Source organism: Gavia stellata, chromosome 2, assembly GCF_030936135.1.
Source record: "Gavia stellata isolate bGavSte3 chromosome 2, bGavSte3.hap2, whole genome shotgun sequence".
Classification (NCBI taxonomy): Eukaryota; Metazoa; Chordata; class Aves; order Gaviiformes; family Gaviidae; genus Gavia; species Gavia stellata.
In genome coordinates, this window is record NC_082595.1 from 10,291,245 (window position 1) to 10,312,608 (window position 21,364).

General features: G+C 47.5%; 1 protein-coding gene across 2 annotated transcripts in view; it reads right to left on the bottom strand.

The window, feature by feature from the left end:
• Positions 1–1,066: 1,066 nt before the first annotated feature.
• VASH2 (vasohibin 2) overlaps positions 1,067–21,364 on the bottom strand; it is a 33,949-nt gene continuing 13,651 nt past the window's right edge. The window contains exons 4-7 of one of the 2 annotated variants that reach the window (XM_059835544.1): positions 18,515–18,589; positions 8,618–8,999; positions 6,612–6,727; positions 1,067–1,174 (exon numbers count right to left, since the gene is read on the bottom strand). In XM_059835544.1, coding sequence (XP_059691527.1) covers positions 1,105–1,174; positions 6,612–6,727; positions 8,618–8,999; positions 18,515–18,589 — 643 coding nt within the window. In that variant the 3' untranslated portion in view covers positions 1,067–1,104. The remainder of the gene's footprint in view (positions 1,175–6,611; positions 6,728–8,617; positions 9,000–18,514; positions 18,590–21,364) is intronic. The other variant, XM_059835545.1, reaches the window with a different exon arrangement.

A 21,364-nucleotide genomic window follows, 5' to 3' on the forward strand; every position in this document is an offset into this window, starting at 1 on the left:
CTCATATAGGAAAATCTCCCTACAACAGCATGGCAGAAGGTTAACTTCAGCCTGCGATGACTGATCTTAATATAAGATGTCAAGGCATCACCGTCTGAGACTGCTCAGCCTTTCAAAGACAAGGTTCCAAGTTACACACAAATATTGAAAGAAAAGCATATAGACTCAGGTTAGTAATTCTGACATTTTTTCCATTATTCCAGGAACATACACAAGAAACAAACTGACTAGTAGGAGAACACTTGTCTCTACAAAACAGCAATCTCTATGTTTTGTGCTTCAGCAGTGTAGTCCAGAAAGACTAAAAGCTTGTGACAAAGTATAAAAAAATTCTGAAAGTTTAAAAATTCATTATTCATCAATTATCATCATTTAAAAAAACCAAAACCTCATATTTTGCCTAATAAGATGTCAGTGTTTAAGAATACACTTGCATATTACTATTACTTAACATCTTTCAGCAACATGCACAAAATAATAATACAGGTGGCAGTAAAACATCCACTGCTGTTTTAGTACTACCAGAAATGCTGGGAAACAGTACAAATTAGTTACAAAACAATAATACTGTCAGTTTTGCATATCTGTTAAGTTTAGTGAGGTAACGTTGATACTTTAAAAACTCACGCCACTTCTGCACTGCTTGGTTTTTATTGCTGAATTGAATATTAATACCGAATACGATTTTTTTTTTTTTTGTAACTGCACTGCACCCCAGCACATCTTAACACTAAGAGTATGATTTCTTAGTTATCCCAATGCTACTACCCAATGCCCAAATTCAAGTAATACTTCTACAGGGAAATCATATTTGAAGAAACTCACACAACGGGGTCACCTGCTACATGATGGAGGGAAAAAAAATCTTATATCCTGATGAAGATAATTTTAGGTTCTCTTCACTGATGCCTCTTCTATGAATTGAAAGAAAATAAATACTGCCACCAAAAAAAAAAAAATCCCCCCTTCTATTTTCTAGGTAAAACTTTTATTATAAGAGTCCACAAGTTATTAAAAAGTCCCATTCCTTTTTCCTTCCAACGGAGTGCGGGTAAAGAGCAGTGGGAAGCACCAGGGAAGCCCTCTGTCCGGCATATGGCTTTGTTAGATGCGGAGCTGGTAGCCTACCTCGTTGAGCGTAGCCAGGTCTCCTTTCTTGTCCACCACCGCAGGCCTGCGAGCAAAGGAGGGAAGAGGGCGCTGCTCACCAGCAATCCCACACTGCTGTGCAGGAGTGGAGACAGCAGTTGTCAAATCAGGAACAGTTTGTGTCAAAATAGGAGTGACTAGATCCAAGTTTCTCATCGTAAGCACGATCCTGCTGAAATTGTAACATGAACTAGTGTGACCGAGCTACTCATGTGGGCTGGCTCTGAAGCCAAGCACCAGCAAAGAACAAGTCGTCCCATCCTGGGGTCTGTGACCTGAGCCTGGGAGCACCCCTCTCTCTCTGACTTGAGAGAGGGCCTAAATGAGTAGCTAAGACTACACATGTCCCGCCCATGATCTACCCGAGAGCAGGACTCCAGCTTTTAGAATAAAGTGGAAACTACTGAGAGCAAACAGGCAAGGCCTCTCACATGGCCATAGCGTGTTGTCTCTCTGAACCTGCCCTTTCTTCTTGGCTAGGTCTGTGTGAAGGGCTAGAGCCCGCCGAATAGAAAACACAGGATGAACTCCCTTCAGTCTCCAAGCATTTTACATTCTGATACAGTCCAGCCATTCAATTGAGTAATCACACATACACGTATGTTGTTAGGTCATTTAAGTGTATCAACAACCTGAAACAAATGATTGAGATGGAGCAGTCAGTCTATCCCTATCTAGCAAGCAATGGAAAAGCTCCTGCAATAAAATTGTCACAATGGAACAAATCTTGGCAATTTATAGTCTATGGCAGCGTCTAATCTGAAAGCTTATTCCAGGCTCTTAGCTGTTTTCATGCTAAGCCATATGTTTGCTTTTCTGAAGAAAAACTTTGTTTAAAATACACGTTTCTACTAGAACTAGACTCTACAGCACATCTGCTTCACTGCAAAAACTCCGCTAAAGCCTGAGTAGTACAATATGAAGCTGGTAATGGGTCCAGTGGTTTCCAATCACTTCGCAGAGCTGGTTTCCAGCTTACTCTTTGCTCACTGGGCGGCAGATGTGACCTGAGAGTTTGCACACACCAGGCTGACACTTACTCCCTCGTTGCCAAAGCCGCTCTGGGCAGCCAGCACGGCCATGGGAGAGGCAACATGCAGCAAGCAGGCTGTCGGGCCAGGGAAAACCTTGGCCTGCCTGTGGCATGCTGCTGGGTGCACACAGCAATCTAAAAGCTGTACCACTGCAGCGCTAGGAGGTGGGGATGTGTAGCTTACATATATACACACATGCCCATGTGGCAGAGCCTCAGAAATAATTCTGAATTCTTTGATTCAATGCATGATTTTTTAAATTTTTTAGAAGCAGAGCTGCTAACGCCAGATCTCTGCTAATAATTTGCACAGCATTAGAGAGCTGGGGACATTGCTATGGACAACTAATGCTCTTCTGCCTAGTCACACATTGAATGCAACCTGTTTTTTTGCCACTTATCCAAGCACCTCTATTAATAACCCCATCATCCTCTTTGCAGTACTACCCTGCACCCTGCCTCATGTTTGTCTCAGTTTGTAAGTACTTCACAGAAGTGAAGGTTTCTGCACTGGTCTCTGTCACTTGCAGGAAGGGATTGCACCTAAAGAAATCACTGTAAAGCAGTTCAGATTTTTCCACTTTATTCCTTCAGAGCAGATGGGAATTGTCTAGCCAGAAAACAAACTACAAGCTGCATCCCTCAGAGTTTGTGTAGGGGTCAGAGACCAGCAAGAGGTGCACTGTATGAAATTTCCAGTGTCCATCCTTCCTCTGTCCCTCAAATTTAGGGATCCCCTTCCCTTCCCACCCTTTTTTCCCTCCCTCCTTTTAATTAAAGCCAGAATATGGTTTTAATTAAAGCACCTGGATGGTTCTACCTTCTCTGATTATCCAAGAGAGATGGGGAGTCACTGCACACCCATGGCGACATGCCCATTTCCACTACATGACAATTCTCTAGCTTGTAGCTACAAACAGACTGTCCTCCATAAGGTTCACCCTCCATTCAGGGTTTTAGGAAAAGGCAAGGATTTGTCCCTATTCTCCTTGGCTGGCAAATGACCTGACATCAAACATTCCCTCCGAAGTGAGGGACCTCTGGGCCCATCAGATGGCACCTTGTGTCCGAAGTGCCGCGATGAGCATGTGAATAAGCTGCTGGGTACACAATATTCATGAGTTGTCTGCATTAGATGTGCCTGATTTTACACATCCTAATATAATATAATCCTAATATAATCCTGCCCCCTTGCACATCCTAGTGTAATGGACTAACAGAGTTTTCCTTTCAACAGCTAAATTAGGCCAGAAGCACACAAGGCCAGTGTTGTTATGACACTCACAAAGCATGCACGTGTTAAGCCTCAATTTGAAATTAAAAGGAAAAAGATCTGGTGAACTGACATTTAGAATCAGAGATTGCTTCAGGCTGCTGCATGATGCTCCCTTCCAAACTCAACTCTCCCAAACCCCTCCAGCTCCAAGTGCTTCTACTGAGGATGAAGCACTGCCTTGCCTGTTCCAGCACAGTGGCTTGCAATTTACTGCATCCTTCTGCTTTGGGACTTCAGAGGGTGGACAAGTGGACACAGTAAAGCTTCAGACCTACCAGACAGATTCACACCACCCTATATCCTCTTTAGGCATCCTGCCTCCTGGCCACCCTTAGCTGGATCACATCTGCTGTGGGCTAAGAGCACATGGATTGTTACATAGCTCAGTTAATGAGCTGCAATTTGACTACGCGCCAGTGTCCTAGACAGGCATGTACTGCTTATTGCGTTGCCACCCGTGTCCTGCAATGTACCCTATCTGCCTTGTAGCTGTATTTCCAGGCTAATATGCTATCGTGGGCTTGCTAGCGGCCACCGCTGGCATTTACCTAACGAACTAGTAAGAAACCAGGATGAGAAGTTAAAGGGTTGAGGCTGTAAAATCCACGTCTGTCCTTAAGCACCGCTTCAGCCTTTGTCTTTCAGAAACAATCCAAAGACATTCCAGTTCATGTATTTTTCACTGGGAGATTTCTCCCAGCAGGCCCGTATAATTTTATTGTTGACAAAAACCAGGCTGTAATAACAGCTTGTCATCGGCAGGTGAAGCCTCTCAAATGAATGTGTTATTCAGCCCCTGCCAGCTCACGCTAGAGCAAAACACTTCTCTTCCCCTCCCCTGCAAGCTCTAAAAAGCTGTAATTACAGCATGTGAGTAAGAGATCTACAAAGAAAGAAAACACAGTGTTGATAAGCATGGCCATTCTTTAGCTAGGATTTCAGCCTAAAGCCTAGCAAGCCTGAAAGTCTTTCCTCTTCTGTGCATAACACAATGGCCTCTCACTGCAACTAGGTTCTCAGAGATACATCAACATGCAGAAGAGAATACCCAATCTCCCCTCTTGTATTTCTCGCCCCCTGTCAACTGCTGTACGTGCTGGTATGTGTCATGCAGCTCATCCCTGATGAGGGGCTGCCATTCGCCCTTCAGATCTCGGAGACATCCTGTTGCAGACACCAGCAGATCTCAATTTTTGAAATGAAAGGGGTTTATCGCCAGAAGGGAACTCCCTACAGCAGCGCACTCCTCTGCAGCATCACTCCCACTGGGGCAAAAGGCACAGTCACCAGTGCCACTGCACAGAAGCATCATTTTAACATCAGGAACGCAGTTCTTCCCCCTGGCATCACTTTTCTAACAAAGAGCAGCCTCTTGGGTCTGCTCAAAGGCCCTGGACCTGCCAAAAGCTCCTTCACTCCCCTTTTCCTTCCAAGCGTACCGGCTAGGCTTGCGAGGGGACTGTGCAGGACCCACAGGGCTGTCACGCAGCCACAACACACGTGCTGCAAGAGCTCCCACCCACTCTGAGAGCCTTCAGCACCTTCTGCCAGAGCAGAGATGAAGGTCTCGTGTGGAGACTGCTCTTGATCTCCTGCTCCCCACATCATGCTATAGCTGGGTCCTGGATCTTGTATCATGGTGACCCAGGGTTTATTTTAGAATAACATATAATTCACTCTAGATACAGAGAAACACAGGGGAACCACCAAGCACGTAACAGGTGCTGAAGCCACTGCAAGGCCACCAGTACTTCACTTGTCTTTCTGTCCTGGAAAAGCAAAGCTGACAAGATGGAACCATCCACTGCAGAACAGCCATGTGCCCAGCAGGTCTCTCAGGAAACAGCCCAACTGGCGAGTCTCCAAGTCCAGTGAGACTCACTTGTCTCTCCAGACATACGTGATCCACTCCAGCAACTGCAGAAGCACTACCAGAAACCCAAAGATGAAACCATCCCTCAAAGCGAATCTAGGAGGTGAAGAAGCCTGGAGCAGCAGAGTCCATTACAATTATAATTACCCATGCACTAAACCAGGAGCTCTCAGTGATGAAGCCCAAAGTACAGCAGCATGGACTGAGTGTGAATTCACATGTAAAAATAAAAGCCTGCTGTGAAATCACCTGCTGCTAAAGTATCTTGGAGTTATCTTTAGAAGGCTAGTCTAATGTCTTTGTTAGCTGCTTTAAAATAATTAAATAACTGCTGAGACAGTAGTCTGGGAGCCTATTTAAAAAGCGGTGATCATAAATATGTGACTAATCTGGGTTATGTATAGGCTTTCACAGTTGTCAGCTTCCTGGCATGAAGCAGTACAGCTAAAACTCAACTCTTCCACATCTAAGGTATGGGAGTCTGAATTGCCAGGGGCTGTAAAAGGCCTGTGATCTGGAAGATCAGTTTTATCCATTTAGAGGTATCGCATGCAGTTAGTCCATCCTTCCCTCCCCCCCCCCCCCCCCCCCCAGTTAAAGAAAAACTATTAGCTACGACACATGAGGGAAGTGGTCTGGGTTTTTTTAAGCCGATTAAAATCAAAGAATAAAATGCAAGTGATGTTTCCACTTCAGCAAGAAGAGAGGTGGTTTACTTTTTCAGCATCCCTATAAGTCAGACAGTCCTCAGCGAAAACCACTCCATCAGAACAGCTCAATACAAAGGCTCATCACAGAGAATCCAATTTCTGTCTGAGTGACCATGACAGCAGGGCACCCCACCACCACCAGCAGATACATCCTCCTGCTTTTAATACCCATGTCTGAACACCCTTAAGTGTGATCAAACTACTTTCCCTCCTGTACAGGTCCCCTGCACCCCGAGCTAGGTTCTTTGTTTCCCCAGGAAGTGGACTGTATAAAGACTGAAAAAATAAAAGGGGAAACCCACACTTTCACAGTCATCCAACACCAAGATGAACCAAGCAAAGGCCATCGAGGCCTCCAAGGACACCACATGGAGGGGCCATCGGGCAGGAGTAAGCACAGCAACACAAGGACATCAGCAGTAGCAGCAGCTTCTGGAGCCTCTCGGGCAACCAAGATACTTGGTGCAGTCTTCCTATATATGCTAGTGTGCATGTAAGTTTTATCCAGCAAAATAATACGTCATCACCCTCAACTTCTGACCCACCAGTGATGGCAGCAGGAATACTCACGATTTGTCTCTTCTGCACACCCGTCTCTGAGGGCTGGCTTGCCTTCGGCGAGGGGACAACGACTTACCCCGTGATCTCTCTTTCATTGGAGAATGAGCACTGGAGGGTTTCAGAATCTGCGAGAGATGGGGGAGGGGAGGAAAAGGCGTTCAATAAAGGCAATGATTCACTGAAAATAAAAAATAAAAATAAAGGGCCTCATACAGTAGCGGGGATGGCACACAAAGAGCCTTCAGTCCCTTGGGGCTCATTAAAACCCTGTCCAGGTTAAGAGGAACCCAAAGCTGTTATCATGTGATAGCTGTTCAGGGGGCCCCTGCAAAAATTAGTTGGTGTCACCAATTCAGTTGCCAGCTAAATACTGAAAAAAAGGTCTCATCCACAGCTTTCTTCAGAGCTGGCAACAGCAAGGCATAAGAAAAACAGCTCTGAGCCTCAGCTGAAGGAAACTCATGCAGTCAAATCGCCCTCTCCAGCTTTCCTCTCTGCAAACAGAGGCGATCGCCTCCCAGGCTGGCAGTTGAACTCTCCGCAACAGTGGGACTTTTCAGTAGGTCTCCTGTCCATTCGCACACTTGCCCGCATCCCCCAGGCCCTCCAACCTCAGAAGTCCATCAGCATGACGCTCACACTCCAGGCAATTTTTAAGACCACATCCTCCAAAGTTAGCCCCCGGGAGCCCTCTGAATCAAGTGGCTCAAGTTCTGAATTAACTCAAGGGAAGAGTGAGATGCAGGGCCTTCAGCCTTCAAGGGTTCAGGGCTGTGGTCCTGGCCTTGAGGCACTTACAAGGACTGGACCCAATGTCACAGCTCAGCACACACACAGAGCTGGTCCCTCTATCAAAAGCGAGTTACATAAGTCATCCACCCATACGGACTTCTTCAACTAGAGCCTGCTTCAGCTGTTTGCTCTCTAGATGGTATTAAAAGTGCATGAATAGAGAAGACAGGAAAAAAGCTTCATTACATCTGTAATCAAGCACATGTGCTTAAGGTGACAGTATGGTACAATTTGGCCCTCAAAACTCCTTGGCAGGTCAGGAGAGGTGGCAGCAGGACACAGGGGCTATGGTGCCACTGGTGACACTCACCTCAAGGTCAGGGCGAGGGGGCAGGTGCCTCAGCCAAAAAGGCACGCGGCTGCTACGTAGGAGCCATTCCTCAGCAGGGCAGGGGACAGGAACCCAGAATAACTTGGACGCGATGCCGCATGCCTCTGCACAAGAGCCAGCCCCATACTTAGCAACACACCTGCTCTGCCTCTGCTGCCAGCAGCAGGCTGGAAAGGCACTGAATCCCCTTCCACCATGACCACAACCAGCTCCCTGCCCACACCAGCCCCAGAGACACAGTCAGGGACACCCCTTATCCCCAAGGGCAGCCTGCCCTGTCTCCCTGTTGTTTCCCTCCAGGCTCTTCAGTCCAACCAGCTAGCGGGGAAGCCCCAGCCTGTCAGGGATGTGCTTTCCTCACCCTTCCCATGTAACCTACTTCGTGATTTAGCCGAGGGGGGTAGGCATCAGGTGGCACAGGGCAAGCCCACTGGCACGCCCTGCAAGGAGAAGCAATCACTGACACGGCTGTCCCATAGCATGCCTTGCAGCTCAGGCGCAAAGAGCAGAGATCCCTACCTGCGACCAGGCCACCCACCCCACCAGCTCCAGCCCCAGGCACACTGGTTCTTCCCAGACACCTTCTTCCAGAGTCGGTGAGAAAAGCAAACTAGGCAATAGCTCCTTGATGGCCAGGGATGAGTATGGGTTCAAAACTGTTTCCCAGGCTGAAGGGGAGCTCTTTGAACTGAAAAACAGCTATAAGGGCTTGAAAACACACCACACCCTGAGGGAGAACCACTGAGACAGATGGAAGCACACCCCCAGCCCACCTGATACCACCTTAATCTCAGGCTAGAGTCAAGTCTGCTGACATGGAGCAAGACCAACCTCTGCATGATAGGACAGGCGCACCCACCTCCGAGTCCACTGCCCGGGCATGCGGACCTACCTTCATCCTCATATCCCTGGCAAACTTCTCCAGCTCCTTCCTGACTTCTGTGCGCATCATTTTGGATACATTGAGGACCAGCTGTTTCCACTCAATAGGCTGAAAGCTGTGTGGCTCGTGCGGGATGTATAATCCAATTTTTACTTTTTTGACTGAATGCAAGTACTTTTTATAGGAGTCTTCAAATTCAAAGATGAGGTCGCTCAGAGTCCGGTAAGTTAGAGGTTTGTCCATCAGATCTGATCGTCTGCTCATGCCCAGTGAGCCATACCGGCCGTTGCAGTAAATCCCAAGCACCACATGATGAAAATAGTTCCCTGAGAAGTGGGTTTTAAAGCTGATGGGGAATCGTTCCACAGAGGGCTGCCCGTTTGTTAAGTATCTGGTGTGAACTGCATCAAGGCAACAACAGCACTAGGAAGGAAGCACGCACAATTACACCTGGAAGACATCTTCAGCAGGTTTTTTTAACTGCCAGGACAAGTGCTTTCTTGCAAACACAAATTTATTCTCACTGTGCCCCAGAAAGAGTCAATGCTACCAAAGCCCATTTCACTGCTTGGAGAATAAGATGCAATGGTTCAGGCAGTGAAGGGCCCGATTCTTAACCATGCTTGGGGGGAAGGAAAAAAACCACAACTGTTTTGGGGTCAGCATGCCAGAAGAGAGACGACCCTCCTCAGATCTGTGGGAACTCCCCCATTCGATGCCAATATCAAACTCCCATACACCCAAAAGGGAACAGTGTTTCCCTCCGTTTCATGCTGGAGCTTGGCATGACTCAGGTAATTGATCCTCATTTTCCAACATCTTCAAACAGTAAAAAAAAAAAAATCTGAATTTATTGCTCTCCAGGGTGACAGTCTGCCTTTCCATCTGTAAACCAGCCCTCAGCATGGCCACTCCTCATACAAGAATGTTTTTGCATGTTAACTTTGTAATGCAGGAGTAGGGAAGTGATTGTACCTTTCTACTTGGCATGGGTGAGGCCGCACCTCGAATACTGTGTTCAGTTTTGGGCCCCTCACTACAAGAAGGACACTGAGGTGCTGGAGCGTGTCCAGAGAAGGGCGACAAAGCTGGTGAGGGGTCTGGAGCACAGGTCTGATGAGGAACAGCTGAGAGAACTGGGGTTGTTCAGTCTGGAGAAGAGGAGGCTGAGGGGAGACCTCATCGCTCTCTACAACTACCTGAAAGGAGGTTGCAGAGAGGTGGGTGTTGGTCTCTTCTCCCAAGCGACAAGTGATAGGACAAGAGAAAATGGCCTCAAGTTGCGCCAGGGGAGGTTTAGGCTGGGTATGAGGAAGAATTTCTTCACTGAAAGGGTTGTCAGGCTTTGGAACAGGCTGCCCAGGGAGGTGGTGGAGTCACCATCCCCGGAGGTATTTCAAAGAAATGTGGATGTGGTGCTTAGGGACATGACTTAGTGGTGCACTTGGCAGTGCTAGGTTAACGGTTGGATCATCACCTTAAAAGTCTTTTCCAACCTAAATGATCCTATGACTCTATGAACTCATTGCTGAGACAAACAAAGTAAAGCTCCCAGGCGGATAATTAATTAGATAAGCACAGAGGCATGGTCAGGAACAAACGCTTTGAAAAAGCAAAAGAGGTCCCCTGAATCACTGGCTAACCATTTCAAATGCACCACATGCAGAGGCTGGGGCCAAGCTCCGTAATAGTGTAGTAGTGATCTCAGAGGGGAACTATGTGCGGGTCCCAGGTCACCTCCTCGGGAGGCTGCTGGCCTGTGCCAGCGGCAGGAGAGAGGTTTGCATCAGTGCCTACGTTGCACGCGGCTCCCTGCTGCTAATCCCCAGACAGCTGAAACCCACCCTGGCTCCATGTGCTGACACCCAGCCCCTGGGACAGCAGGCACCCTTCCCCTCTGCAGCTGAGACCCCCACCCACACCTGGGGAATGGAGGAGGGATGATTTGCTGCAGCAAGACACTCCAGCCAGAGGTTACTCCAGCCAGAGGTTACTCCAGCCAGAGGTTACTCCAGCCAGAGGTTACTCCAGCCAGAGGTTACTCCAGCCAGAGGTTACTCCAGCCAGAGGTTACTCCAGCCAGAGGCACTTGCTGTAACCCCGGAGCCATCCCCAGAGGCAGACACGGTCAAGGTGGTCAGTCAGGGTGGTGCCACTACAAAATACACCAGCCCAAGGGGCAGTACTGCCAGGATAGCGTCAGAGCAGCCTGAAGAACGGAGCAGTGGGGTTGGTCCCTGCTAGAGCTGCAGGGACTGGCTCAGACCAGGGTCCTGCTCTGGGGATCTCCAGCATCCCCTCCTCCCCCCACCCCGTGCACAAAAAGGAGGTCTTTAACAGCAGTGAAACAAGAGCTACTGCACAGCTGAGATGCCCTGGGATGTTACTGCAGCCAGGCTTCCTCCCCTGTCTGCATAGCACAGCTGTCCAACAGCTGCTGGGAAACTGAGACCACAAAAAGCCTTAGTACCAATACTGTAAAACACAATTTGGGTTCGGTTCTGGTTCTGCCCAGCCTGACACCCCACCTCACCACCAGCATAACTCCCCAGGATGCTGACCCCCGTCCACACCCTGCATTTCACCTCTTCTCTGTACAGAGGTGCAGGAAAAGCATCCAGCGGCTCTCATCTGTCTCTAAAGCATTTTCTGAAGGGAGTATTTCGTCCACCTGATGCTTCTTGAATTTCACATACTCAAACTTTTGCCTTCCAGGTGAACACAGAACACACTAGTAAGAGATTAATGAACTGCCCAGAATCTGAGGTCAAGAGCAAGGAGCAAAATCTCTGTAAAAAAAAAAAAATGCAAGAAAAACACATTGGCAAAAATCTTGGAGAACAGCCACAGGGAAGCTTTTCGGTTCAATGTCAAACACATTTAATTGTGTTCAGTACTAGATGTCATCAGCTTTAGCAGTCTGGAGAAAATGTATTAGAGAGTATAGGAATGGACAACACTATGGGCCCAGCTCCTGGTCCACTTCAGTATCTGCACGACAGTAAATCTGGAGAAGCGTGCAAAGCAGAGTACAGACCTTCCTACCACGAATACAACCCCTCACCCAGCCAAGACTACATGCGCCCACCTCTGCCTGTCTGCTCCCCCACCTACATCAAACATAAGCACCCTGCAGTAATTGTCAAAGCTCACCCCAATATCAACTACACCGATGTGGAACAGAAATAGCTCTATTGCCTTCAGTGGCCTCGCTGGATCGCTGATGCATTAGGACTAGCTTCTCCAAGAAAAACCCCACACCATCAGTAGAATTAAAGATTATAAATACACTGCAAGGTCAGAATGGGGCCCAGCACCATTATATTAACCGGAAAACTTAGCCCACAGTCACCTCATTTAAAAGGTCACCTTGCTCCAGGCCTTAAAAGGAGCATCCTGTCTACATCAAAGTCACGTTACAATAATTTGTATCCTACAGCCAGATTCTTGCAGAAGCCTATTGTATTTATCATTCTGTGTAACTGAAAAAGCAGTATCTTTTATTAACACCTATGAAGCTTTCAAACATCACCACTATTTTTTCCCCCTCATTATGAAAGGGTTTTCTCTCTGCTCCCCGAGTGCCTTTCTATTAAGTCCACACAAAGCTTTGGTGGCCACCTGCCACACATACACACTTCTGCCACGAGGTCTCGGAGAAGTTGCAATTTAATCTCATTAAATACTAGGTAGGAGTAAAAGAATCTTTTGAGGATGGAAATTACCCATCATCAAATAACCCAGCAACAACCACTGCGGAAATTAACCTTTAGGTACAGGTTGCTTCTGCTGAGTGACTAGTTAATGAGAGTCCCCACCCGAGATGAAATACACAGCAAACGGGCTGGAAAGGCACATCAGATCTTCCCCTCCGTCCATGCATCATTATTATTTCTTTTCCTTTCTGCTCTGCCCAAGGAGAGCTGTATTGTGGCAAACAAAAGGCAATGACACAGCAATGCCGCAGCTGTAATCACACTTTTGAGCTGGGACTGTAACTGCAGGATAGAGAGTCAGGGAGTAAATTATGTGCCACAATACAGAAGCAGCGCAGAGCAGGAGAGGGCAAATGCATCTGTAATGAAAGCTCGGTGGCCTCCCGATCCCAGATCTTCGTGTAAATCAAAGCAGCAGAAAAACAGCACTGAGGGATGCTCATCTCCCTGGAGATCACACAAGGGGGACACTAATCTTCTGGCTGGCCACCTCTTGCCCCAGTATCCCTCCTCTTCCCCCGCACCCAGGAAATGCACAAGGACAATACCTGAAGCTCCACCAGGGTCTCACAGGAATGGGTTGGTACAGCATGTCCCCATCCCTCGGAGATTCCCAAACCCTGCCCACCCTGACTCTCAGCTCTTCTGCAGCCTCATAGTAGTCCTTCAACCTCAATTTCTTCCACCCCGCAGAGACACTAATGCCTGCCAGCCAGGGCTTCGTGTATTAATCAACTGATGAATTCTGCTCTCGTACCCCAGAAGGCTGATTTTGAAAGAGGTCAAAGTAGTGAGAGAAGAATTGGGCCTAACACATACACCACGCTTTGGAGGTGACAGGCCGTTGGGGTAAACCAGTATGGCTCTATTAACAAGTAGGCTTGCTTGACCACACCAATACTGCTAGCAGCCTGTAGAAAGGGCCACAGGTTGTTGCGCTTCCCATAGTCCCATCGCCTTCACCACCCAGGCTCACGCACAACCTAGCTTGGATACTGGGGAGACATTCAGGTCCCAGACTCAAATACAAGCAAGATTTGGGACACAAACCTGTACCCTGGCCACCACCTGGACCTTCCTGGGCAGTGGGGCAAACGAGGAGTAGCAACCTTCGTCAGTTGAAAAGAAAAGGGGAGAATTAGTTAAGGTGTTAGCTGAGTCAATCCCTTAGTCTTAAAACTCGGGAGCAGAAAGCATCTGGATGGGTTTTCTTTCTATCTGCACACTCACACAATGACTCAAACAATTCCCTTCTGTGGTTTGTTTGGGTTTGTTCCACCTCCTGATGAACTCTAATAACAAAAAAGTCTCACAAAGAAGTCCCAGCATCTTCCTTCCCAGTACAGACCCTTCCCTACACAGCTGCCCCCACTGCAGAGCACAGAGCTGCTCCCAGCCCGAAGTGAGACTCGAAGCCCTTTGCCTTGTTTATTTACCAGCTGCAACTTTTAGAAACAATGTTCTCCCTTGCCTTTTTTTTAATTATTATGAATAATCGGTGCAGGATATTTCCACGTGTCAGCACTGTGGCTCTGGTCTTCAAATATTTCTGGAAATAGGTCTTAGCAGCTGATACACCTGCCGGACAGTTAGGTGAGCTCGGATTACTTGCTGCCAGCAGTTTTCCCACCACTGCTAGGAACTGCAGCCAGCTGAACAGGAGGTGGGAGGACACACTGCAAGGCCCTGCAGAGCCCATAGCAGTTTGAAACAAACCCAGACATTCTCAGGTTTCAGAGGCAAGTGCCAGCATCAATTGTTTGACCAGACCAGCATCAATTGTTTGACCAGACCAGCCCACCAATACTGATGCCTGAGCAGGTATAAGCACCCAGCTGTCCCAGTGCCCAAACTCACAAGTGCTTCTCCTCCAGCTGCAGGAAGACCCAGCATCACACCTGACACCTTCCAGTGTCTCTGCTACAAGTCCCACTCTGCCTTGCAAACCAAAGACAAAAAAAGGAAAGCCAGATGAACCTGATACTGAGCAAATGAGTGCCCATTGCACCACTTGTGCTAATCAATTTGTTATTTCTTGGTTTGAAATTCTCCCTTATTTAACTCAGACAAGATGACATTGCAGTGCTTCATGTCTTAGAGCCCAGCAAGGGTGTTTTTTGCTGAAGTCTGGTCGAGATGAGCACAGAAAGCCACAGGGTGTCTGGTCCCCTCCTCTCCTACCGCTCAACAAGGGCTGGGGAAGCGTGAGCAGGCGCCCTGAGCCATAGTGGCAGACTGTGCCACAGGGCACAAGCAAGCTGGAGGGGATGAAAGCAGGCTGAGAGGAGCAAGAAGGCAGCTTTATTTATGCTAGCAATGCTGAAGCCGCTAGCTCAGAATGAGGAGGTGGAGCAGGAGGAAAATAAACCTCACACTTCAAAACTGTCAGATAAGGCTTCAGTAAAAACTGAAGAGCTGTTTTTCCGAGAAACCAAGCAACTGCTCACAATGTCAGAGAGCCTCCGGCCACCAGCAGTAAACACTTGGAGAAGTTTCCAACCACAGCCTGGAGTCAGACAGCATTTCCCACAGGCTCCAGGAGTGCCGAGAACCCAGGTTTGGGATTGCTTACTGTGAGGCAGAATGCTACCAAGCCCACATCTGGATGTCATCTGTACAGAGGGCCTGGGTTCCCCCCTGCAGCTCCAGCGCCCATGAAGGAACGGCTCGAGCAGCTGGCTTAGCCTCCCAAAGAGGGACTGCCAGGCCGGCATCGCTCGTTTTGAGGGGCCTGTTCTCCAGTGCCCAGCTGCAGTCTGAGGTGACTAGCTTAAGATTAGACCGTGACAATGGAAGCGATTAAAAGCTCTTTCCCAGCTCTTCCTGGCTACCAGAGGGGCTGTAGATTTTCAGCAGGACCCTCCTCGCCCATATTTCAGTTAGCGAGTGGGTTGAGCTGTGAATGAGCATGCAGGAGGCAAAGAGGGGCACTGCAGGGACATCAATATCCTGCAATGACTGCAGGAAGAAACTCTCCCCCCCTACTGAAAACACTCGCTCCCAGCCCAAGGATGTACCTGCTAGGCAGAAGGAGCAGGATGGGCCCAGGTCTCCAGCAGCGATAAACATCATACATTGATTAAATGCTCAGAAGGGATAGTGCAAAAGCTATTAAATAATTCCTCCCTCCTGAGGCACTACTGCTCTCTTCTTCCTCTTTTAATGATATTATTGGATGGTGGGAGGTCTAATACACTGCATGGGTCTGACCGTTACCTCACATGAACTGGGAGAGGCACACTGAAGGCAACAGGAGTGAGTTATGTTCACCCGACACAGACACGCTCTGTGAGACTCTCTGAGGATGGATGCACTGTGCCGCTTCCCTATCTCCCTTTGATATTTTGCTCTCCCCATTTTAATAAAGTGAATACAGCATGGATAAAATTCCCTTGGCACTTTTTGGTTTACTATCCCCTTCCTTGAGCACAAGTCGCTTCGATCCTTGCTCAGAAAGGATGGGCTGAATGCACCATTACTCAGCTGATTCACAACTGAACTGAGAAATGCCCAGAGGAAGACAGCAGGAGGAATGTCTCTGGTTAGGCACTGATGAGCAGACCATGTAAGCAGAGAGATATGAAGCCAGTTCAGACAGCTACACAGAGAAGAGCCATGCAGACTGCTGCAAAATAATATTGGAAGATCTGTACGAGCTTTTAGTCATCTCACAGCAGCTGCTCTCTTGGTGCGTACAGACAGGGTAGCTCAGTATTTTAACTCACTGCCCTATAAAAACACCTTAAGATCTAGTGCAAAGACAATTATGGAAAACATAATTCTGCACCAAGAGGGATTACAAAAGCGTTTTATAAGAAGTCACATAGTAAAAGGCAATTGCACGAGCCAGCAAGCAGCTCAATTAAAATGACATCTCGCTAAGCTGCTCTGCGCGAGTCGGTCTTTGAATGAAGGCTCATGCCGAGGGTCCGCTGTAGTGGTCTGTGCTCTTTTTGGTATCCAAGCAACATGGCAAAGTCTGCCAGCACACAAATGACAAGCAGTACCTTATTTCCAGAGACAGAGAAGGGAACCAGAGGTTAACGCACACATGCAGGGATGCTCAGCTCAGGCATATGTGAAGACATTGGTTTGATGCTCAGGAGAAGGTAAGCGCATCTCTTATCTGGTAATGGCCTGACCTTGAAAAGCAAGTCACAGCGGCTGGCCTCACTGTGTCCTCATCCAGAGAGCAATGCTGAAGATCAAAATCTCACGGCTGAGAAAAATCAGCAAACTTTCCCACATGCTTTTACAAAGATGACTCCTAAAAACCCAAATGGTGCACATGCAGCACAACACCATGCAGTTGTGCAAGGACACAGGCTTCATACTGGCCACTTTCAAAGCTCATATATTCAGACAGCCCAGCCACTTAAGCAAAATAATTAGGTTTTATATATTAACATCTGTTACTGGACCACCACCCCAGCAGATAGCCCCTGTTCTCACACAGGAGACTTCCAAGATAGCAAGTAGAAGTCATAGGAAGACAGGCCTGTCCCATACTTTCCCCTCCCTAAGCCTTCTCACAAGGTAATCTCAATTAAAAAAAAAGTTTTCCATAAACATTTTTTTAAAGTAGCATCTAGAGACAGAAAGATTCATCCAAATCTTAAAAGTCCAAAGAAACTTCAGATGACACCAAGTAGTATAAAACAGAGCTTTCAACTATTTTGCTTCCCCCACTGCTCAAAAAAAAAAATTTTTAAAAATTGAACAAAAGTCAGGTTTGAACCCTGGTCAGAAGGTCAGAAAAAACCCTCTTGCCAAATGAAAACAAAACGGTCAAAACTTTCAGATCAGCAAGAATACTTGTAGGTTATCATGGTCATCTGTAATCCACTAATCACCCTCTGCTCGTGTGGTATGTGGAATAGTCACTTCAGTGCTAGAAATACAGCACTAGAAGCCACCCTGACACTTACTAGTACTGCAGAGCAGCATCAACTCCACATAGGGATTATTTCCCCCATCCCTTTGGATCCCAAATAGTTTGGGACACAACCCCAACACAAGGGCAAGCACAACAGATCCACTGACATTATTTCTGTTTCTGGGAGGGCATCGGTTTGAGTCTCCAGATGACATGAAGCCCCCAGGACCCCCATCCCTGTAGCTGCATGCAGACCCCCCCCAGCATTTGCAGGGGAAGCCCTGTCAGCCAGAGCCACCTTTCAGACTCAGACCCGAAGCCCTATCCCTGGCACACGCGGAGCCGCGAGCAGCACCCAGTGCATACCACAGACCTCCTAGCACAGCGGGGGCCGCATCTGGCATTCAGTCTTGCCCACCACACATGACACTTGCTCAGCCCACGTCCCCTTCCCACCCCACAGCAGCTACCCCCTCTCATGAGCCGACACCGGGCACTACCTGCCGGGCTCTGCCAGATGCTTCTCCCACAAGAGGGGGCAGCAGCAGCAAGCAAAATGCCCCAGAGACATGCCAGAAGCTGGTTTGCTTCAGTTTATTTGGGGTTGGGTTTTTGTTTTGTTTTAAACCAAACTTGATCAGTGGTGGTAAGATGTATCCGGCATACCGTTATTCCTGTAACCCTGCTTTGCCCTTCTCTAGCGTTTTAGGATGATGCAGGTTGATTTATCAGTGACAGAACAAGAGGGTCTAGAAGCGAGTCAGTCTCTAAATGAAAATATTCTTGGGTTTTTTTTCTGAGAATGAATAGGAAGCAAGCATTATGTTAAGGTAAAACTTAAATGTTTAACTATAATACACATGTTTCTGCACAAAGCACAGCTGTGGGCTGAGAGACAAAAATTAACGTGACTTTGCCATGTAAACCTTAGACAAATATAGGACAGAACCGGCGTTCCTCAGGTGTTACCAAGCTCCAACAATAACCGGCAGAGAAACACTAATGAAGAAAACAAGGACTGTGTAGACAGATACTTATCTGGGCACTTTGGGTCAGATCCTGACATTATGCAGATTACCAGGGCAGGAAGCAAAGTCAGCACGGCCAGAGCATGACACTTGTGAACTGGGCACATGGCATCCAAGCTCCTACCGACAAGCCTAGGCAATTCAGCAACTTGTTGATCAATACCACAGCAGTTCCCCAAGCTGCTGGCACTCACCTTTCGCTGTGACCATCTCAAACACCATCTGGGAAAGGCAATATATTAAATGGTGCTGCAGCAGAAAAAGCCACAGGCATGTGAAAGGATACATCCCCAGGATAACTGCTTCAAGGCATTTGATAGGTAAGGACTCCCTGGTCATTTCTTTTGCTGTCTCCATTAACCTAGGATAGAAACAAAAAGGTTTTCAGTCCTTTCAGTTGGAGCAGTTGACAGGAATCATACGGTCCCCTTGTACACTGAGAGCCAGGCGCCTCCAGTTCTTATCTCAGCAAGCGCTGGTGAATTTGATTCTCCTCTTCAGCAACTTTGCCAGAGTGCTCGTGACTTCTGGAAAATGACTGGCAGGGGGGCGGGGGGCGTGTCACGGGTAGAAAGGGTGTTTGGCATCCCAGTGCCTTCCAGACTCTGAAGATGGGTTGGAGGAATGTGGTCCTCACTGCCTCTCCAGCAACTCCATGAGCATCACTGCAGGCTGTAACACAAAGCCCTGCTGAGCTGCAAAAGCTGACAATCATGCAAGCTCTATCCATATCCTCTCCTTGAGAACAGCTTTGTAAACAGATCCCTACTCTATAGAAACACAACATAAAATGATAAAAATATTTGTATTAGAGAAGATGATGAAAATACGCATCTGAAACCATTAGTTTGTTTTTCCCACTTTCTAATTCACCCACCTTATGCATTTTAAACCTTGTATTGACTGCAAATGGCAATACAGCTTCCACTGCTATTACAGCCTGTCACAGCCATTCCGTGTCCCATTTATCCAAGTAAGAAATTATCTTTTCATTTGTAAACAACCGCCCTTTACACTCTGCATGCAGTACAGAAGACAAATTAGAGTTAGCCTGCCTCCTACACACTCACAATCGGCCACAGAAACCCCACTGCTGGAAGCAGGGAGCAGCTCTGACAAGGGCACACAAAGGGACCCCTTCATCCCCCACAGTGGCTCCTCAGTGCTGATTGCAGCAGCAGCCGCTGCAAAACCCCATCTCTGTCCAGAGAAGTATTACATGCGGACGATGCATAGGAGGTACCCACAAATGAGATGATCCACCGAATTTCCCACCTTCTAACTCCATGGGAGAAAAAAAAAAAGATCACAGCTGATTATGAATGTTTATCAGAGGCAAGAAAAAGCTCAAGTTGTAAAGCTGTTTAGCTTCAAGCCATTTAGTGTGGTGCATACCTGGTTAACATGGTCCAAGGGGCAGGGCCAGCATCTCCTCCTCAGGTACACACCTACACTGACCCAGCTGCCAGCCAGCAAACACAGTAACTGCACTGGAGCTGCCTCGTCACCACATGCAGCATCAGGTCTCCTAACATCTGCTTTTATAAGCTCACTGCTGTCATGATTTCAAGGTGTTGTCAGCATGGAGATAACATTAGTAACTCCGCAGCCAGGGAGGGAGTCTTCAAAGCAATTGGCCTAAATGAGCAGTCAAATTACTATCCACTTATCTGTCACAGCAACACTCACACTATTTAAATACTAAGTTGTATTTAACATGCACTCTGTTTGCAAGCCTCATAGATGCTGGTTCTGAAGCACAGGTCTCCAGGACACTATATGGTTATTAAGACAGATTGGAATTGAACAGGAGAGGCATTTTGCTTGCTTAAAAACATGTTCCTGCTAGTGCACGGGTACCTCAGCTGACCCTTCTGAGGCTCGCAGCAGCCTTCCTTTCGCTTTACATAGCATCATTAGATAGCTGGGCTCAGAAGGGACCCCGGGAAGCCCTCCTGTCCCACCTCCTGCTCAAAGCACCCGGGTCCAAGAGCTGCAGCAGGTGCTTAGGGGGGCCTGGCACTCAGGACCTGGCAGCTCAGAGACAGCCACGGCCTCCGGATCGTGACAGTGATGAGGATCTGTGCAAAGGGAGCATCGGTCAAGAAGCATCACCGATGACCAGTGAACAGGCATCCACCTGCACCCACAGGGCAGGCCCTCATGCACACCCATCCCAGAGTCCTGGAGAATACTCTGCAAACAGTTTGCTTTTTTCCCTGCGTTTGCAACACAGACCACAGGATTTCTGCACATAACCCAGTTCAATAACCACTGAGAGAGTCTTTCTTCTGCTTTTGGCAAGCTTGAGATGAAGCATGGCCTTAAACCTCATGTTTGCATTGGAAGCAAAGCCTTTGGAGACTCCCCAAGCCACCACTCTGCCCAAGGTAGCATAAGCCAAATCTAAATCTCTCCTCACAGATAATTTTCCAACCTACTTTTAACTGTGTTCTCAAAGGTTTGGGAACCCAACAGTTAATCTATCTTATATTTAACCTTGCATCTAAGAAGGTTCCCTAATGTTTAAACTAAATCTTTCCTTTTTTTTTTTTTTTGCTATTTAAATCAGAAGCTATTTCTGCTATCCAGAGTGGGCATGGAGACCATTTATTATCTCTCCTCTTGTAACTGACATTTGTATACACTACAGGCTGTAATCTACCCTCTCCTCTGTAAACATGAGAAAGCAGACACAGATTTTTTTTTTTTTTTTTTTCCATTTTCTTTTTAATCCCCCCCTTTCTCTCACCTCAAATCTTCCCTTAGGTCATGTTTTCTAGACCTTGGACCATGTTTGTAGCTTTCCTTTTGAACTCTCTTCAACTACCTGCATTTCATGGTCCTTCAGCTGAGCCCACCATACCAATACAAACAGACCAATTTCCTTCTGAAACCAACTTTCAGTATATTTTTCCTATCAACCCCATGGTTTTTTAAGATCAGCTCCATCTATGCAAAACTAGCCTTTCGTTCTCCATTATGTATTCCCACAGCTGGCTATTTCCAAATCCCTTCTCTGTATTTGCCCTTACTCATATACCTCCTGTTTGTTCCAAACCAGCTCTCTCATGCGCTTTGAGATCACTCTGAATTCCAATTCCAGTTTGCAAAGCCTTGTCACCTTGTCCAGCCT